We start from the raw sequence: 20,025 nt of genomic DNA, 5'->3' as shown, positions 1-20,025 counted from the left end.
CTAGAAACTATTCACAAAAAACACCCCCACCCTACCACGCTGACCGAACTGTCAGCACTCAGGGATCTACTAAAAATCCCACACACCTCTAAAGCTTGATGTGGCTAAAACTAAAAATTTATGAAAAAAGTAACAAAGCGGACACTATGCCGCCTCAAGAAACACATCGAGACCAAACGGATCTCTTCTATCCGCACCAAGGACGGCGACATTAGTGACTGCCCAACCCGAGTTGGGAAAGTCTTCCAGGAATACTATACCGACCTTTACAACCACACCCGACAGCCCCTACACAACATAGACCCCCTTTATGCTCGAATATACAAGTTCTTACAGAACTTGACACTCCCCTCCATGTCCCAAGAAGCCAAGGCCGCTCTAAGCAAAGAAGTAACGGTAGAGGAGCTGGAATTGGCCCTAGGATCCTTTAAACCCAACAAGAGCCCAGGGCCCGATGGCTATTCGGCCCTATATTACAAAGAATTTAGCCCCCTACTGCTACCCCACCTATGCACGGTGTTTAACGCTACACTTAGAGGAGAGACTCTCCCACCCGAAATGACTAGCCCACATTTCTGTCTCCTACCCAATCCGGGAAAAGATCATCTAGAACCCGCTCACTATAGGCCGATCTCACTTCTCAATGTCGACCTCAAACTCATGACTAAGGTCATGGCTAATAGACTGAACCCATTTTTGGGATCACTCATCCACCCACATCAGGTGGGATTTATTCCCCACAGACAAGCCGCGGACAACATCTGCAGAGCCATCGACCTCATTTGGCTAGCCAACCATAGACATATCCCAACAGCAGTCATATCACTTGATGCAGAAAAGGCCTTCAATCGACTGACTTGGCCGTTCTTGCATCACACCCTAACTCACATAGGCCTACCGCCGGAATTCATCTCATTCTTGCATGCCGTGTACCATACCCCACAAGGAGCACTCCTACTACCCAACATACCACCCCCACGATTCCCCATTACTAATGGCACGCGCCAATGATGCCCCTTATCACCCCTGCTGTTTGCCCTATCCCTGGAGCCCCTACCAGCGCAAGGTAGAAGGGATCACTATACGGGGGGAAACATTCAAGATCACGGCGTATGCCGATGATATCTTGCTGACGTTGACCAACCCAGAACGATCACTGAGCCTCTTCCTAGACATCGTACGAGAATACTCTGAACTATCCGGATACAAGCTCAACCTCGCTAAATCCGAACTACTCCCTATACAGATGGACCCCCAGAGACTAGCTAAGATACAACAAACTTTCCCACTGAAGATATGCCACACGACAATAACATACCTGGGGATCCAACTCCCAGTGTATACCTCATCCCTATATGCCAAGAATTATACCCCACTATTACTCAAAGCACACGAAGACCTAGCCAAATGGAAATCCTTAGCAGTCTCGTGGCTGGGACGCATCGCCGCCATTAAAATGAACCTCCTCCCTAGATTCCTATACCTCTTCCAGACCCTCCCAATACCGCTCCACAAACCGGACTTCAAAGCCCTACAATCGGCAATCGATACATTCATATGGAACGGACACAAACCAAGGGTTTGCAGGTGCACATTATACGTGCCCAAGAAATGCGGAGGCCTGGGCCTCCCGAACTTCGCACTCTACCACTCTGCGGCACACTTAGCACAGATACAGCAATGGCACGTGCCACCTGGGAAGAAACGATGGGTGGACCTGTAACACCTAATATTCGGATGGGACCACCCGTTCCTATATATGTGGGCACCTGGACCACACAGACCCCTACCCCCACCGACCGCACCCGCAATTAGTCACGCACTAGACCTTTGGGACAAAACGAGGGATAAGTATGACTTATCATCATTCCTCTCACCCATGACCCCAATCTGGAGGAACAAACTTTTTCCCCCAGGACTCACCCCCAAACACTTCTCCCAGTTCGAACACAGAGACATCTCGAGAATAGGACACCTATACCAGGACAACGAGATCATTCAGGTAACAGACATCAAAGAGTCAGCCTCCCTCACATTGTTCGACCACTTTAGATATATCCAGTTACGCAGTTTCGCAGCAACCCCAAGCATCAAACAAGCCGGCACGGCCCCGCTCACTAGATTCGAACGCGACTGCATAGTCCAACCGAACAGGCAAGGACAAATTTCAGACATCTACATGACCATAGCCAACCACACCACGCACCGCTCCTTCCCATACATAGCAGCATGGGAGGCAGACCTTTGCCCCCCAGAGGATGCAACAGACTGGTCGGACATATGGGAGGCGACAGCCTCCGTCTCCATCTGTGTGACACACACGGAACAAGCATATAAAATGCTGTTCCATTGGTACCTCACACCACAACGCCTTGCCACCATGCACCACATCCCATCCAACACCTGCTGGAAACAATGCGGGGAAACGGGGACGTTCCTCCACTGCTGGTGGACGTGCCCGAAACTCCGGCCACTATGGCAGAGCATCGCACAGTTAATAACCAAAATATTGAACAAACCTTGCCCCACAGACCCCTTGGCCATGTTGCTCTCCAAACCTATAGATCCATTCACAAGAGCAGAAAACAAGCTGATCGCCCGAATCACTTTAGCAACACGCAGAGCCATAGCAGAACTCTGGTCCTCGACCCGCATTCTGACACAAGAAACGATCACTAGAAAGATAGAGGAAAGCTCAGAGATGGATAAACTTACAGCACAAATTCGAGACACTCCCAAACAGTTTCACAAAATATGGGACCCATGGCTAGAAGGAGACACAACCACCCCATGGTGAATCATACATACACAACCCCAGGACAAACGACCAGGACACCAACACACACCCCTCCGAACACACATCGCAACCCTACCACTAGCCCCACACCACCCACGGCTCCCTTACAGTCAGAGCGAGAGGGCGCTGCGCCCTGGGCGGTACGTGGGCCACAACCCCAACATCAATTTCACCCCAACCCATACCCCATACCCTACCCCAACCCACCCCTAAGCCATCCACAAAAAAAAGATGCAAACGGCACCTACGAACTAGGAACACACGCAGACGTCCTTAGACTTTCTACCTTAACGGAAAAGACAGATACGGGGGAATTAAAGACGGGGACCACCGGAGAGACCACAGGAGGCCCTACCCCGGGAACCCACCACAACACAATACCCAAGGGGACTACTTCAGGGACACTGCCCCGGTCACCCCAGCAACCCACCTACGACGCTTACAGGATAACCAAACAAACCCTCTAAAATCATAGAAACACCCTGACGACTCACCTCTGAGTGGGACATGTCACCCAGAAAAGAACACTCAACAGGTGACCAACAGCAACCCTACAAGAAAAGCACACAAAAACCTACCCCCGGGCACTCAACCTGAATGGACCCCCTCCTTTCCACCCCAGCCCATCCTTATTCGGATGGAACATAGACGTACGCTGATACAGACAGAAGACCGATAAGGTAGAATCAAACTGAACCCTACTCACAAAACCTATAACCCACTGTCAAAATACCAACTCATGTAATTGTAATAAAATGGTTGAAAGAGTACCCTGCGATGGTACACATGCGATTGGAAGGCAATATTCACCCCCCCCCCCCCCACTCTCCTCTTTCTCTTCTGTACCCCTCTCCCCAAATGCTAGCACTTTGAATCTGAATCTATAAATAAAGAATTATTAAAAAAAAAATACATAAAACCCCACGAGGTTACTTTCGTCACACCACTGAAATACATGCGTTTGGAACTTCGGCAGCAAACTGTGTCACAAAGACAGATTCAGTGCTCGAACATGAATATCCTGAATATGCAACAGACACACTGCGTGACTGGTCAAAAGCTTGTGGGTGACATGTGCTTAAGAGATATCAGGCATGTTTTAGCTCAGATGTGCAGTTTCAAAAGTTTAATGCACATTTATTACATATTATATACCTTATATCTGACTGATCTCACTCAGAAAGTCAGTCTAGAACTGAAATGTCAGTCAACCCTCCTCTACACAAGATACATGGCAACCACAGACCAATTTTTTAAATCACTCTTTGAATATTAGATTTGAATAGATTTCAAAAACCACTGAAGTGGTGTAATTTATACTACATTAGAACAATTCCTTTGTCCATTCTATTGTCCTTTTTTAACAAGATACACTCAACATTGATCAAATACATCTAGAATTATAAACCGAGTAGGATTAAGTTGATAACTATGCAACATTTAACGGTGAGCGGTTGTCTTGGTGTCCCAGATTTTAGGAACTGTTAAAATGTTCCTAATGCGGCGTCTGCTTTAAATTTTTTTTTTTCTTTTTGCAGTGCATGTAATGAATACAAACTGGCTGGAGGTACCCCAACGGCAATCCTCTAGCTGCTCATTATACATAACAAGTGGGGTATTCGCTATTCAATGCACAATTTTATGGTGTAAGCAGAAGAATGATAACATGCTGTGATACATTATTAGAGTATAGGGAAGGTACTAGAGTGCATATGTATCTGATTGTAAATGTTATGTTTAGAGCTGAAAGCGTGTGGTATAGCACGTGTGAGGTAAAAAAAAACTTTTTTAGTATAGCAGGCTGGAACTAGTGTTTGTGGAGTACATGAGAGAGTTGTCTGTGTGTGCCTTGTTGAGTGTACTCCTTGAGTTTTAGTACGAGAGATAGAAAATTGATACTGCAGATGAATAAACCAAATCATACTAAACAAAATAATAATAATAAAGTCCTCTGGGGTCCCCCAGGCTTGAGTCCCACTCAACACAGGCCGGCAAAAAAGAGAAATGTGCCCCTAAGAGTTCCTGCTATGGCTTTGGGTGCTGTGTGAGGTCTCCCAGACGGGAAAGCTAGTGTCCCCTTTCACCCTGAATGGTTCACCCTATGCCGCGTTGGGGCTGCGGTTGCCCATGGTGCCGTGTTGCGGTGCAGTGATTGGGCGGGTCTGTGTGGGGTCGACTGGCTGGGCCGTGCTGCTGGGGTAGGGTCACCCCTGATGCGGTGGGTACCTGAGGCGATTCTGTGTTTAGCTTCAACGGTCCCCTCCGCCTTGCCGTCCGGCGCGGGAAAGGTGAGTGCCTGCTCCTCCGCCGCCTTGTAGCTTTTGCTTTCTTGGGCCTTGCGTCTCACTTCCGTGCTTGCTGTTTCGGGTGAGCTTCACCATTTTGATTCCTCTGTCTCGTGTGGTGTCTCTCAGATAGCCTTGAGGTCCCAGGGGTCAAATACCACACACCTTCGCTCTCTGTTAGATCTCCTGGTCGTGGCTTTGAGAGGGACCACCATTGGAGCTGGCTTTTCTTGGTGGTGCTGTGGGAGTATGCTGCGGCTTGTCCACGTCTGGCTTCCTGCTGGGCACACAGTAGTGATGGCTGATGCTGCTACTCAGACGCTGAGGGTCTCATGCTGGCTTCCAGTTTTTCCCAGAAATCAGCGAAGATGCTATTCAGCCGCATCTCCGTTTCCTGCCATGCGTTGGGTGGGTCAGCGGAGCAGCAGGTTCCTGCCATTTTAGCGCCCACAGGGACAGTTGGTTTTGGGCTTCGCTGAGCCTGTACAGGCCCGTTGCCTTGCAAGAGGATCGGTTGGGGGCAGACCGGGATGACCCCCACCGGTCCAGAGGGGGGGAAACGAAAGCCCACCGCCAGATATCTGGCACGGTGTTGCAGCTGGGGAGCGGCTGTCTCCCCTGCATCTGCCATGCTTGTAGGCCCCACAGTGAGTTTTGCTCTGTTAGTCGCTTGAGAGGTGTCGTTCTCTTCACCTCGATGCCCACTCTCCTGTGGTGGCCTTTTAATCATGATTGTATGCCGGTGTGGCAGTGAAATTCGGCTTTAGGTGCCAAGTTCAGCAGGAGCTGCTGAGATGAGCGTCTGCACAGCTCTCGTCTGCTTTTAAATTTGACATGGGTCATAACAGGTTGAGGTGGCTAGAAATGGAAGCAGAAAAGATGCAACCATATTCTATTAAAGACCCGTTATGGCTGCCTTTAAATGGACGCCCTAAGGCTAAACACATGTTTCCTTCAACCAAGATTACCCTCAAGGCATGGGATATTCTTTCTAATTTTTTTCCGGGAATTCCCTTGTAACATTTGATTAATTTAAAGAAAAATTTGATTTGGACCATTCTATATTACCAAAATGTACTCTAATAACAGACACATTTAAAGCAAATTTTGAAATATTGGAATTGGGTAAAGGAGATAAATCATTAAAAATGACAAATTTAGAAAAAATATATCTCCTCAATCCAAATCGTAAAGGCATAATCTCATTTTGCTATTCCCATATTTCTCCTACGCCCACATCAAAATTATCTGTTATCTAGACCTATAATTGTACGTAGAATTCCGATCAATTCACATATTGGTGAATAACCCTGTAAGAGTATTAGAGGTATTTGCGTGGATTCTGAATTTGAACACATCCTGTATTTTTCCTCTAAATAATATGGGAACAATATCAATGATAATTACCCACCATGGCTGACAAGCTGCTCTGGTCAATGTACTCTTATCGGTCGCAGGGCAGTGCTTATTGAACATGTTTATGTGCTAATGATACAAGTATCAGTCGCAGGGCAGTACTTATGGTACAAGTCTATGTGCTAATGATATTGTCATTCCAAATAGTACACGAAAGTACAAGGGTCACATGAATGATTAAGTGCCTGTATTCGGAAAACAAAATTAGTTATAGTAATTAAATAAACACAGCGAGATGTGCTGCCAATACCTAGTATACATTTAACAAGGCGACAAAAATAATCTTTGGCAAAGGGCTCGAAATAGAAAGATAAGCTATGCAGAACACTTGTTATAGACATAATCAAATATTAATGACAGTGACACAATATATAGGACACTAATAAGACAAGATAAAGGAAAATCTGAGTACATAAAAGCAAATACTGTTAAAATAATTGAGAGATTTACTTAATAGAAATAAGAATATGATAACGGGTTGTTACTGTCACGTATTCATCCGCTTATAGAAATGTGGTTAATGACATTTACTGTCCACACAGGAAAAGTTGTGCCGAGCAGCAACCTAATCCACAGAAGGGTTAATGCTGAGCAGCAATTATGCAAATGAAACCTGGTGTCACGTATTCATCCGCTTGTAGAAATGTGGTTAATGACATTTACTGTCCACACAGGAAAAGTTGTGCCGAGCAGCAACCTAATCCAAAGAAGGGTTAATGCTGAGCAGCAATTATGCAAATGAAACCTGGTAACTGACTTTGGGGTCAAAGGCCGGTTACAGCCTATCAGAACTAAAGGAGGGGTATTTAGGCCCAGTTCTCATCCTGCCCAGTGCCCTGTCGTGGCTTCCCTTGTGGTTGTCCGAGAGCGCGTTCCTGTTTATAGTTTTCTACCTGTTTTTTTACTTTGGCTTTGTTTATTGACTTCTCTATATTCTGGTATCCTGACTCCTGGCTTTCCTCATCGCTGCGTCCCTTTCTGTGTTCCCTGACCTCGGCTAGTATTTTTGACTATTCTATGTACGTTAAATCCGGCCATTCTAAGGACTGGTAATACGTTACTTATTTGTCATCTGTGCTATACAGTTCTACGTGCTGGATAAAACAGTAATCCTGACAGTTACTTATGTAGAATTTAATTTGAAATCATACCATCAAACAGATATTTAGTCTCTTTTTCAACTTGTGAAAACTAAAACACCATCAACGCCTATGTTTAGTTTACCTATTTCGGTAAACTAACGATAACTTTTTATATGGGAGTTAAACTACTGCTGGCAAGAGTCAGGGCAAAAAAACATGTGATGTCAAGCAGCCAATCAGAACCAGAGATTCAAACAGTTGAGCTGTTCAACTCCCAGCATCCCACAGTACAGGAAGAGGAATAGGGTGATGACGAGGATGCCATTTTACTCATAAAGATGTCCATCTTAAATCTATTTTTCAACTTCAGTAAAATCTGCTGAACATACAAATGCATTGACTCAAGATATAGACAGTTCCTATAACACCAGACTTATTTTCTGATGACCGAGCCACTTTAACCGCAAGCTTGAATGCTCAGTCGAGAGAAAATAGAGGCAATGCTGTCTCTCATTGGGAGAAAATTGCAACACTGCGAGGTAGGGATGGCGAGACGGTAACAGCCACCTCATAGGGAGGAACAAGGGGATATTACAAATTAAATATTTATTCATGCAGGTTTATTCTACAAATGCTACTAAATGCATCTCTACAGTGATAGAAAGCATATATTTAAAGCTTCACTGATTTTGGGCAAAAGGGGGTATCTGCTTTTGAGGTCGTATGGCCTGTAACGCCTGTAATTCTGAGCTTAATGCAGACTGGATGAGATTAATAGGAGATACAATCCACAACATCATGAAGGCTAACCTCACCTCACACTAATTTCGAACACCCCTGATAGTATAGGATCCCCCTTTAAAGCCACACTGTTGTATCTGAGTAACGGGCAGTCAGTTGTTAACTTTATAGTCGTTAACAGAGATGTGTGAGAACCAGTCGGTTGTTGTGGTCACACCATCAGAGCCCCTGAAATCGCTGTACTACCTGCCTCACCCTTAAAGTGAACTGTAACTAAAAATGATAATATTTTATAGCTAATATTTATGCTATAATAGATCGTCCCTTTTTTTATTTTAATTCACGTATATTGAAATGTTTGAAGAAATCACTTTCCTACATTTCCCACTGTCCCTTTCTGACAGTCATATTTGTGCATCTCGGGTCAGACTGTTGGTTGTCCCCACCCAACGCTCACTATTTTACAACCATCAGCTGCTTTTCAAAAATCATGTGCTTTTTTTTTGACGGCAGAATTTTCTATCTAGACGACTTTGACAGTTTTAAAATGAGCGTTGGCTAATATCATCAATCATTATGCATCACGGTCTTATTAATGTTCTGTAAATAATCCTACCTGCTAAAGTAAAAATGTCAAAGTTGACATATTTAGAGGGGAACCTGAACTTCCATTGAAATTACACCATTGGCATACTATAACTTTTGTTAACCTTTTCTTTTTTTTTTCACATGATGCTTTGTTTACTTTTAAAAAATGTATTAAAGAATAAGTAATAAACATCTCAATCCAGGAATGGCTAGGTCACACATTACTTTGGAGAAGGAAGAGACATAGAAGCATTATTTTTTTGTTTTTCATCCTCTCTCTATATGCTCTCTGTTGGCTGCGGATGCAAAAGACTGTTTTGTATTTTATTGAAATGTAAGCCAAATAAAGAAACATTTGGGGTGTCTGTATTACATAACCAAATACCACAAATAGCAACTTCCATGCTAAAAACATTAATCGTCAAATATTATGTACAGTAGGAACTGATTTACAAACAAGACTTTACTGGTCAGGTTCAGTTCCAAGCTAAATTATAAAAAGTACCAATCTTCGAGAAAACAGAAAATCAAACCGTGGCCAGGTCTACTTCTCAGAAAAATGACTCCATCCCTCTCCATTATTTAAATCAAATTGGAAGTCACTCACAAAGTCTTCTTAAACATAAAGAACATGAAGCCAATATGGAGGCACTCAGCTCTGGAATTAGTTGATGGATTTCTACTTTTAATTTTATTTTTCAGACTTATTTGTTAAATATAGAGAATAGGTAAAGATAATATTGAAAGTACGGTAAGTAAAAACATAGAGAATAAGTAAAGTGAGTCACAATAAAGTAGACTCCAGCATATGTACCAAATATACTTGCTGATTAAACGCACAAACCTATAAATCCATTTATCTGATTAAAAAACAAGATAAGCATGAGCAGGTTGTCTTGATAGGGTTGAACCCGTGAGAGAATAGGATTATGTTGCCAAAAGGCATTTTGGGGCGTTAGAGGGAAACGTCCTAAAAGCTCCACTTTGGGAGTTATTTTCCTCTCTTTATCTAGCCTGCTACAATGCTCCAGTTTGTTGGAACATTTACAAATCTTTGTACTAAACAAATTGTAATGAGCTGGCATTTGCATTACAGAATGTAGGTCAAAATAACTTCTTTAACCCCTTAAGGACACATGACATGTGTGACATGTCATGATTCCCTTTTATTCCAGAAGTTTGGTCCTTAAGGGGTTAATCTAGTTTTCTAGTTAAAATTGTGATATTTTCTTCAACTCTCCAGTTATGGTATACACTTAGTTGCTATTTCCCCGCAACTCTGTTTAATACAGAACACCCATAGTTTATAATATAAATAGTGTATATCACAGGTCTCCATTGAAATATAACTAAAACTAACACACCAGCTTACTAGTGATCTACCGTATATATGTATTTTAGTGTACGATGACCAGAAATAGCTCCAACGTACAAAATGTATCTTTTCACAGTTCAAAAAACGTCATTCCAGTGGTAGCATGTCGGAGGATAAATTTGCTGCTTCAGCGAGAGAATATGTTGAGTCTCTGCATCAGAACTCCAAAATACATCTTCTGTATGGGAAAAATAATGTTTTGGTCCAGCCGGTAAGTTTTTTTGATTGTTTAAAATACAGTAGACATGGAGTAAGATTTAAAAAAAAAAAAAGATGTTATGTTTTTGTTTTTTAATAACCTTTATAGCAACGCCACATGTGAAAACATATCAATAAGTCTGCAAGTGACATGGCATATATGCAGTATAGCTAATTGCTCATTCTCGGGTTTGCTTCTCAGATTGTAGACACACAGACAGGCAGTAATCTTCCCTTTATCAACACTAAAACCTCTTAAAAGAAATCTACAGCTCACCTAAAGTAGTCCAACTTGGTAGCAATTGTCCAACGTCATGGCATCCATAATACCCTTTTTCATAGCCCTTGCACTTAGCAGCTCTCTAGTATCCCTGTGTTTTTCCCCTCGTCTAGATTGTAAACGTGCATGCAAAATCCTCTGTCCTTTCAGTATGTAATATGCTTAAGTACAATATCCAAGGCTACATAAAATGGCTTAACTGACATAAACAAATGTTTAATTTCTCCATGCTGATGTCAAGGATGGATACATAAAACTCACATTTAATCTATAACTTACTTTACAGCCATAACATGAGACTCCGGAAATTAAAAGTCACATGTAATGCTCTTTGGCATCTGTTTTTTAAGAGTCTGTGTACTAATCACTGAGTTTTGAAAAATGTTCAACCAACTTGAAATCTCTAAGCCCAAATTGGTTAATTCAAATATATCTCAAGTTGCAGGTCATTTCCAATCAAGTTATTTTTTTTTTTTTAGAAAGAGGACATGGAAGCTATTCCTGGATATCTATCCTTACATCAGAGTGGTGAGAACCTGACCCTAAAATGGACACCAAACCAGCTCTTAAATGGAACTCTAGGTGACTCTGAGCTGGAAAAGAGGTTAGTATGCTAATGCAATTTTGCCAGATTATAATACATTTAAAGGGCACATAGCTACATTTTTAGGTGTCATCTATATTTTTTTTAAAGACCATTTATTTATAAAAAAAATATATATTTTCCAACTAGCATGTCGTTGTAAATATAAATTATTCGTTTATATTATTAACAAATCCTATCACATTATTAATATACCTTCATTAGGCCTTTGGTAGGCATTTGCATGATCTTACAATGCTGATTGCTACATAGAATTCCATCTTGTAAATTAGACCTAAGCTGACATTTGTGTGGGCTACATCATCAAATCATCTATCAAACACTTACTGTCAGGATCTTACCTGAGTTGGTAGTCTGTAGCGCAGATATGTTGCTCACCCTTGCAAATAGACACAGTCCAAGGTGACCAGTTAATAAACCACCTGGACTGTGAATCTGTGCACGGGGGCTGTGCAGGATAAAGTTCCAAGTTGCAGTACAGGCAAGGACACAAACAGCAGGATAGTCAAGGGATAGCCAAAGTCAAAGGATGTCAGAGGTCAGGATCAACGAAGAGTAGCTGAAGTCAAGGGATGCCACAGGTCAGAGAAATCGATAAGAAGAGCCGAGGTCAGGAGCCAGGGACAAACTGGAGAACAAACGATCTGGATACTCAGAAACAGGAACCAAACAGCAGAACCAATGAACTGACAAAGTTCCCAGGGCGAGGCAGTGCTTAAATACCCAGCTAATACTGATCTGATTCAGATGGGCTTAGATAGGCAGGTGAGAGCCACTGGTGAAGTCCAGCTCCCTAGTGCTGAAAATAAGACAAGATCGGTGTTACAAACCCTGGTATCTTAAGTACCTTACTCACCTATTCCTCCCGAACTGCTAAGCCTAAAGATTTAGTTGCAGTTCGGGTGTAGTTACGAATAGTTTCAGATGAATGCAGCATCCAAGTAGTTACTCCCCAGCAAGTAGATAGCTACCCAAACATGAGCCTAGACTTCATGAAGGGAACAACAGGAATTAATCTTTATTGATGCCCCACTGGCTTTTATGCAAATCCCCATGCAAGGGGACCTCTCACATGGACCTTGTGGGGCACAGGGACACAAAGATTACATCCAATAATAGTTCAGTGACAAAGATGAACACTCCCACTGCAAACAGACAATCCACTCCTCTCTGCCTGTGTGATAATTGAGTCAGCTAAAGGATAACCCAATTATCTCCAGGCAGAAAACACATACTTCCCCCAATACTTGGAAAGTACCCTAAAACACATAGTATCCCCATAAATTCCCCTCATATCCCCTGATAGCCCTGATCTGGGTGACCAACATATCCAAAAATTACCCAGATCAGTTCATGGGTTTTCGAATTCTATGGAAGTCCCATTTTACCGACCGCACACAAGGCTCCTGCCCAAAACTGTTCCATGAGTTTAGGCTGTGCGGTCGGTTTATTTAAAAAATGTCAAATAAACAAATAAAAGCATGAACGGAGCCCCCTAGCTCATAGGAGCGATTGTTCCCCTTGTACGCTGGAACAAAACTACCAATCAGCGCTCTCCTAGCTGTTCAGGAAAAGGAAGCAGGCTTTCATATGTTTTTACCGGTGTTCGAGTGTTCGATTTTAGTTCCAGACACTCGACGACCAAGTCCCGCTGCCTCCTTTCGTGCAAACAAGACAGCCGACGTTTTCTCTCTTCGGCTATACGAACGGCGGCCACCCAGAGAGCGCTAAATCGACAGTTCCCTTTATAGATAATGAGCCAGGGAGGTGGTCGGTAGTTTCAGCTACCAAACTAATAAAACATAAAAAGTCCCGAATGGCCATAAAAGTCTTGAATTAAAAGGCTCATTTCTTCTCAATCGGACATCACAGTCAAACAGGTTGGAGGTGCTCTGAAAGGTTGACTAATCAGCAGCTGTAGGTGGTGGCTACCAGTGGCTACTAACTGCTTCTGCCACTGATACTGCATTAAGAGTTTGTAGTTTTTTTTAGATGAAATGGAATCTAATTGGAAGCCAATAATTTTTAAGTACTTGGATATTTCACCAAAGCAAACAACAATATGGTGCCTTTAACAGTCTGCACACTTCACACTGAATGAAATAGGTTCTCTAGTGCAGAATAACATGTCTGCCACAGAAAAATGGAAAAAGTACATTTCCACAAATACATATTGCCATCTGATTTTATTAAAAAGTGATAAATATCTTGGGGAGTGTGTTCTCTTTCTCCCCTTTTCATTTTAAATGTGATTGTTACAGTCTTATAATCAAAGTTGGATTTCCGATCAACAAATTCTATTCCTAAATCCCTGACTGTAATTCTGAACATAATTGGTCAGTAGCGAGCACAAAAAAATTTAAAATTATATTCTTTTCTTTTGCTAATGTTTTCTAGAAGTAAACACTTTATATAACAATGATTAGTGTTTGGCGTAGCACTGTAAAAAGAGACCCCATTAACTCTAATTTAGTTTCTGGTAATTATTCCAAGTGCTTTTAGCAGCATTTAGAAAACATAATGTTTCTCTGTAATCTATTAAGTGTATTACCTTTCTTTTATTTTCTATAAAAATGAAATCTTGTCTTTAGCAGAGGCACTTGCTAAATTAGGAACATTGACAGACCCAAAAGCTTTCATTATTTGTTAATGTATAACTTAATGTACAATTATTGTTGTGTACTGTTGAGAGAACAAGGGGGTGGGTAAATATTAAATTTAGAATGATCTGTACAGGGATGCGCTGTTCGCTATATTAAAGTACAACCAATATAATCTCCTCTGGAAAATATTTAAAAGCAGGAAAAGGGAACTATTTATTGCATCAACACAAGTCAAACTGAAGACAAGCAGTACTTATCATAGTATAAAACATGCATAGCTTTCAGCCTATATAGTGCATCTCAGATGACTTCATCTTCTAGAGCACTGTTTGGTCAATATTCCACTTGGTAGACTGAAGTCTAGATCCTAGTAGCACCCATAGCATCATTGATCTCTGTCTTCCCCTTCTGCTTGAAGTTGCTGTATTTTAATATTTTACAATAAAGGGGATAGTGTTTAATGCAAAGAATGTTATACACAGAAATGAAATGCTTTCATGTGGTTACCTACAGTGAGGAAAAAAAGTATTTGATCCCCTGCTGATTTTGAACGTTTGCCCACTAACAAGGAAATGATCAGTCTATCATTTTAATGGTAGGTGTATTTTAACAGTGAGAGACAGAATAACAAAAAAAATCCAGAAAAATGCATGTCAAAAAAGTTATAAATTGATTTGCATGTCAACGAGTGAAATAAGTATTAGACTCCTTCGATTTAGTAAAGTGCTCAGCGCAGAATAAGGAAGCAGCATTTAATTATCCAACTCCCATGGTTTACATCACCCAATGTGTACAAAAGAAAAAAGGTGAGTATGAATATACCTAGAGATGAACACAATGTGTATGCTTCTTCATTTTTCTGAGTCTGTTAACAAACTGGCTCCGGTAATAGGGTTTAATCAAATATTGCAGGTCCCTTTGCAGGAATACCAGATCTTCATGGAATTTGATGGAGATCACCAGCTTCTTAGTTTTAAAATATATTTATTACAAAATAAAATAAAATTGATACATGCAATCAGTGTCTCCAATAGCACAACACGTTTCAACGCTTAGGTCAGCGTCTTCCTCAGGTGCATACAAATTCACATATACAGTCTGTTTAATAATCCCTTTTTGGCGCCTATTTTACCAATTGTGGACCTCCCCCCATTCCAATTAGCCTATCAGGATTCTCTCAAGCTCCTAAATCCATTGCGATCGATAACGTAATGGTAGATGACTTCACTTCTGGTTTCGCCGACTTGCGTTCCAGCGGCCATTTTCATGCATTCCACTATCTATATGCGTTCCAGGGGCTGTTTTGCTGCATTCCACCATTGAGAAATGGCTATATTCTGGTTTCATTCAATCCAAAGAGTTCAAATTTGGCAATGTCCAAGTCCTAAATGTTATTAGCAAACCCTTTTCAGGGATATATGCTCAGTGATAAAAAAATGCATAAGTAATACAGGAAGAGAGAAAAGGAAAAGTGTTAGAAATACATAAAATGTTTATAAAATTTCTGTTAAGTGGCACATATATTGCACTATATTTTTAATACCTATTACATGTGTACATACTCAAAATTCATTGCACTTTGTCCGTAATACCTTCTACACTCATAGAATCCTAAATAAAATTGTACATTTCAAAGTCTATATTAAGACCATAAGGGGAGAGAGTTTTCTAAATTAAAAATCCACTTCATTTCTATCTTATTTAACATTTTCAAAAAAATCTCCCCCTCTCTGTGGTTTCATTACTTTCTGGATTCCAATAAAATTAAGCATTTTAGGATCACAGTTATGACGTCATCTCCCGGCTCCGGTATCAGTACGCGGCGCGCGAGGGAGCTGAAGAGGGAGCACCCAGGGGACAGTGCTCCCTCGCGCGCCCGCCAGCCGGGTGACCAGCAACACCACTGGACCCCAGGGAATCCCCCCAGCTCTCACACAGGTAAGGAGGCTGGGGGGATTAAATTAAAAAAAAAATGTGTGTGTGTGAGTGTGTGTTAGTGAGTGTGTTAGTGTTAGTGAGAGTGTTAGTGAGAGTGTGTGAGTGTGTTAATGTGAGTGTGTTAGTGTTAGTGAGTGTGTTTGTGAGTGTGTTAGTGTTAGTGAGTGTGTTAGTGAGTGTGTTAGTGTTAGTGAGTGTGTTAGTGTTAGTGAGTGTGTTAGTGTGTGTGTGAGTGTGTGTGTTAGTGAGTGTGTTAATGTGAGTGTGTTAGTGTTAGTGAGTGTGTTAATGTGAGTGTGTTAGTGTTAGTGAGCGTGTTAGTGAGTGTGTTAGTGTTAGTTTGTGTTAGTGTATGTGTGTTAGTGAGAGAGTGTGTTAGTGAGTGTGTTAGTGTTAGTGAGTGTGTTAGTGTTAGTGAGTGTTTTAGTGTTAGTGTGTGTGTTAGTGTTAGTGAGTGTGTTAGTGAGTGTGTTAATGTGAGTGTGTTAGTGAGTGTGTGAGTGTTAGTGAGTGAGTGAGTGTGTGTTAGTGAGTGTGTTAATGTGAGTGTGTTAGTGTTAGTGAGTGTGTTAGTGAGTGTGTTAGTGTTAGTTTGTGTTAGTGTGTGTTAGTGAGAGTGTGTGTGAGTGTGTTAGTGTGAGTGTGTTAGTGTGAGTGTGTGAGTGTGAGTGTGTTAGTGTGAGTGTGTTAGTGTGAGTGTGTTAGTGTGTTAGTGTGAGTGATTGTGTTAGTGAGTGTGTGAGTGATTGTGTTAGTGAGTGTGTTAGTGAGTGAGTGTGTTAGTGTGTGTGTGTGTGTGTGTGTGTGTGTTAGTGAGTGAGTGTGTTAGTGAGTGAGTGTGAGTGAGTGTGAGTGAGTGTGTGTTAGTGAGTGTGTTAGTGAGTGTGTTAGTGAGTGTGTTAGTGTTAGTGAGTGTGTTAGTGTTAGTGAGTGTTTTAGTGTTAGTGTGTGTGTTAGTGTTAGTGAGTGTGTTAGTGAGTGTGTTAATGTGAGTGTGTTAGTGAGTGTGTGAGTGTTAGTGAGTGAGTGTGTGTGTTAGTGAGTGTGTTAATGTGAGTGTGTTAGTGTTAGTGAGTGTGTTAGTGTTAGTGAGTGTGTTAGTGAGTGTGTTAGTGTTAGTTTGTGTTAGTGTGTGTTAGTGAGAGAGTGTGTGTTAGTGTGAGAGTGTGAGTGTGTTAGTGTGAGTGTGTGAGTGTGTTAGTGTGAGTGTGTTAGTGTGAGTGTGTTAGTGTGTTAGTGTGAGTGTGTTAGTGTGAGTGATTGTGTTAGTGAGTGTGTGAGTGATTGTGTTAGTGAGTGTGTTAGTGAGTGAGTGTGTTAGTGTTAGTTTGTGTTAGTTTGTGTGTGTGTGTGTGTTAGTGAGTGAGTGTGTTAGTGAGTGTGAGTGAGTGTGTGTTAGTGAGTGTGTTAGTGAGTGTGTTAGTGAGTGTGTTAGTGTGAGTGAGTGTGTTAGTGAGTGTGTTAGTGTTAGTGTGTGTGTCTGTTACTGAGTATGTTTGTGTGCGTCTGTCACTGAGTGTGTGTCTGTCAGTAAATGTGTGCGTCTGTTCATGAGTGTGTGTGTGTGTGTCTAAAGCACTTACCTTTCTCCAGCGCCGGGCTCCCTTGGCGCTGGGGATCTCTCCGTCCCGATCCGCCTCTCGGCTCCGAATGCACATGCGTGGCAAGAGCCACGCGCGCATTCAAACCGCCCATATAGGAAAGCATTACTCAATGCTTTCATATGGACGTTCAGCGTCTTCTCACTGTGATTTTCACAGTGAGAATCGCAGAAAATCCTCTAGCGGCTGTCAATGAGACAGCCACTAGAGATGGATTAACCCTCAGTGAAACATAGCAGTTTCTCTGAAACTGCTGTTTTCAGCTGCAGGGTTAAAACTAGAGAGACCTGGCACCCAGACCACTTCATTGAGCTGATTTGATCTGGGTGTCTGTAGTGGTCCTTTAAGTGTATGTGTTTATGCATGCACTGGCGTACATACCGCGGTCGCACGGGTCGCAGCCCTGCGACCAGGTGCCCGCCCGCCATGTGTTGCGGCCCCAGCCCGCGCAGAGTAAGCGCAGGGGAGGGGAGGGGGGGGGCCCACAGATCAGTTTTCGCACCGGGGCCCATGGGTTGTGTGTACGCCACTGGATACCAATAGGTGCCACTTCTTCCCCTGGCTCACGAATGTGCCAAAGGGACAATTCATGAGGCTAAAGAGAAATTGTAATTAAGAAGAACTATCCTTAAGAATCAATCTGCAGAAAGGTTATAGGTTAGAGGAAGTGGAGAAACAATTTATGGCTGTTAAGGAGAAACCTAGGGAAGATCTTTTGGTATATAAAAATAAAAAAGAGGAGATTAATATATTAAATGAACAGGTAATCTTTATCAGCAATTTTAATTCTCAAAGTCATATTTAAAAAAAAAATGTAAACAAACATTAGCATATTTTAAGACAGAATGAAGATCTAAATAAATACATAGGGGAAAAACCTAAGGTACTTTTCAGAGGGGCAAATAATTTTTAAAAGATTTTAACCAAAAGCTGTATCCCAGAAAAAAGAAAGGTAGACACAGATATATTTGGCACTAAATTAAAAGGTTTTCACAATTGTGGTCGGTGTAAAGCCTGTAAAAGCACGAGTGTCATATCTAAGAAAACAGAAAAGTTTTTATCTAATGTTACAAAGAAAGAATATTCTATTGAGAATGTTATTACATGTGGCACTAGTAATGTTATATTCCTTTTAACATGTAAATGTGGCCTCCAGTATGTGGGTAGGACCACAAGACCATTAAAAATCAGAGTGAGTGAACATTTACGTAATATCTGGAATAAAGTTATCCCTCACTCTGTATCAGCTAATTTCTTGAAAAGTCATACCTGTGATCCTAAAATGCTTAATTTTCACTTTTCCTTTTCTCTCTTCCTGTATTACTTATGTATTTCTTATAGATGGTGGAACGCAGGAAAATGGCCACTGGAACGCAAGTCGGCGAAAGCGGAAGTGGCGTCATCTACCATTGCGATATCGATCGCACTAGATTTAGGAGCTTGAGAGAATCCTGATAGGCTAATTGGAATGGGGGGAGGTCCACAATTGGTAAAATAGGCGCCAAAAAGGGATTTTTTAAACAGAACTGTATATGTGAATTTGTATGCACCTGAGGAAGACGCTGACCTAAGCGTTGAAACGTGTTGTGCTATTGGAGACACTGATTGTATGTATCAATTTTATTTTATTTTGTAATAAAATATTTTAAAACTAAGAAGCTGGTGATCTCCATCAAATTCCATGAAGATCTGGTATTCCTGCAAAGGGACCTGCAATATTTGATGATATCCTGTTACCTGAGCCAGTTTGTTAACAGGCTCAGAAAAATGAAGAAGCATACACATTGTGTTCATCTCTAGGTATATTCATACTCACCTTTTTTCTTTTGTACACATTGGGTGATGTAAACCATGGGAGTTAGATAATTAAATACTGCTTCCTTATTCTGCGCTGAGCACTTTACTTTTTATTGTATAAATCTTGTTTGTGGTGGAGTTTGGAGTGATTAATTCCACAGTGTTCATAGCTGCATGTTATTTAGCGCCTACACTGTTACACTGTTTTCTGTATACTACTCCTTCGACTTAGTACTTGGTGGCAAAACCCTTGTTGGCAATCAAGGTCAGACATTTCTTGTAGTTGGTCACTAGGTTTGCACACATCTCAGGAGGGATTTTGTTCCACTCCTCTTTGCAGATCCTTTCCAAGTTGCTAAGGTTTTCGAAGGCTGACGTTTGGCAACTGGAACCTTCAGCTCCCTCCAGAGATTTTCTGTATGATTAAGGTCTGGAGACTGGCTAGGCCACTCAAGGACCTGAATGTGCTTCTTCTTGAGCAACTCCTTTTTTGCCTTGGTTATGTGTTTTGGGTCATTGTCATGCTGGAATACTCATTCACAACCCATTTTCAATGCCCTAGCTGAGGGAAGGAGGTTCTCACCCAAGATTTGATGGTACATGGCCCCTTCCATCGTCCCTTTGATGCGGTTCCACCTCCATGTTTGACGGTGGGGGTGGTGTTCTTGGGGTCATAGGCACGATTCTCCTCCTCCAAAAACGGTGAGTTGATGCCAAATA

The 20,025-nt window shown here is 41.8% G+C and overlaps 1 protein-coding gene across 2 annotated transcripts in view; it reads left to right on the top strand.

The window, feature by feature from the left end:
* SGSM2 (small G protein signaling modulator 2) overlaps positions 1–20,025 on the top strand; it is a 373,891-nt gene that overhangs the window by 272,376 nt on the left and 81,490 nt on the right. For both annotated transcript variants that reach the window (XM_063449885.1, XM_063449878.1), the window contains exons 7-8: positions 10,361–10,495; positions 11,242–11,366. In XM_063449885.1, coding sequence (XP_063305955.1) covers positions 10,361–10,495; positions 11,242–11,366 — 260 coding nt within the window. The remainder of the gene's footprint in view (positions 1–10,360; positions 10,496–11,241; positions 11,367–20,025) is intronic.

Source organism: Pelobates fuscus, chromosome 1 (genome assembly GCF_036172605.1).
Source record: "Pelobates fuscus isolate aPelFus1 chromosome 1, aPelFus1.pri, whole genome shotgun sequence".
Lineage (NCBI taxonomy): Eukaryota > Metazoa > Chordata > Amphibia > Anura > Pelobatidae > Pelobates > Pelobates fuscus.
The sequence above is the reverse complement of the archived record's forward strand: the minus strand, read 5'-3'. Positions and strand labels throughout refer to the sequence as shown.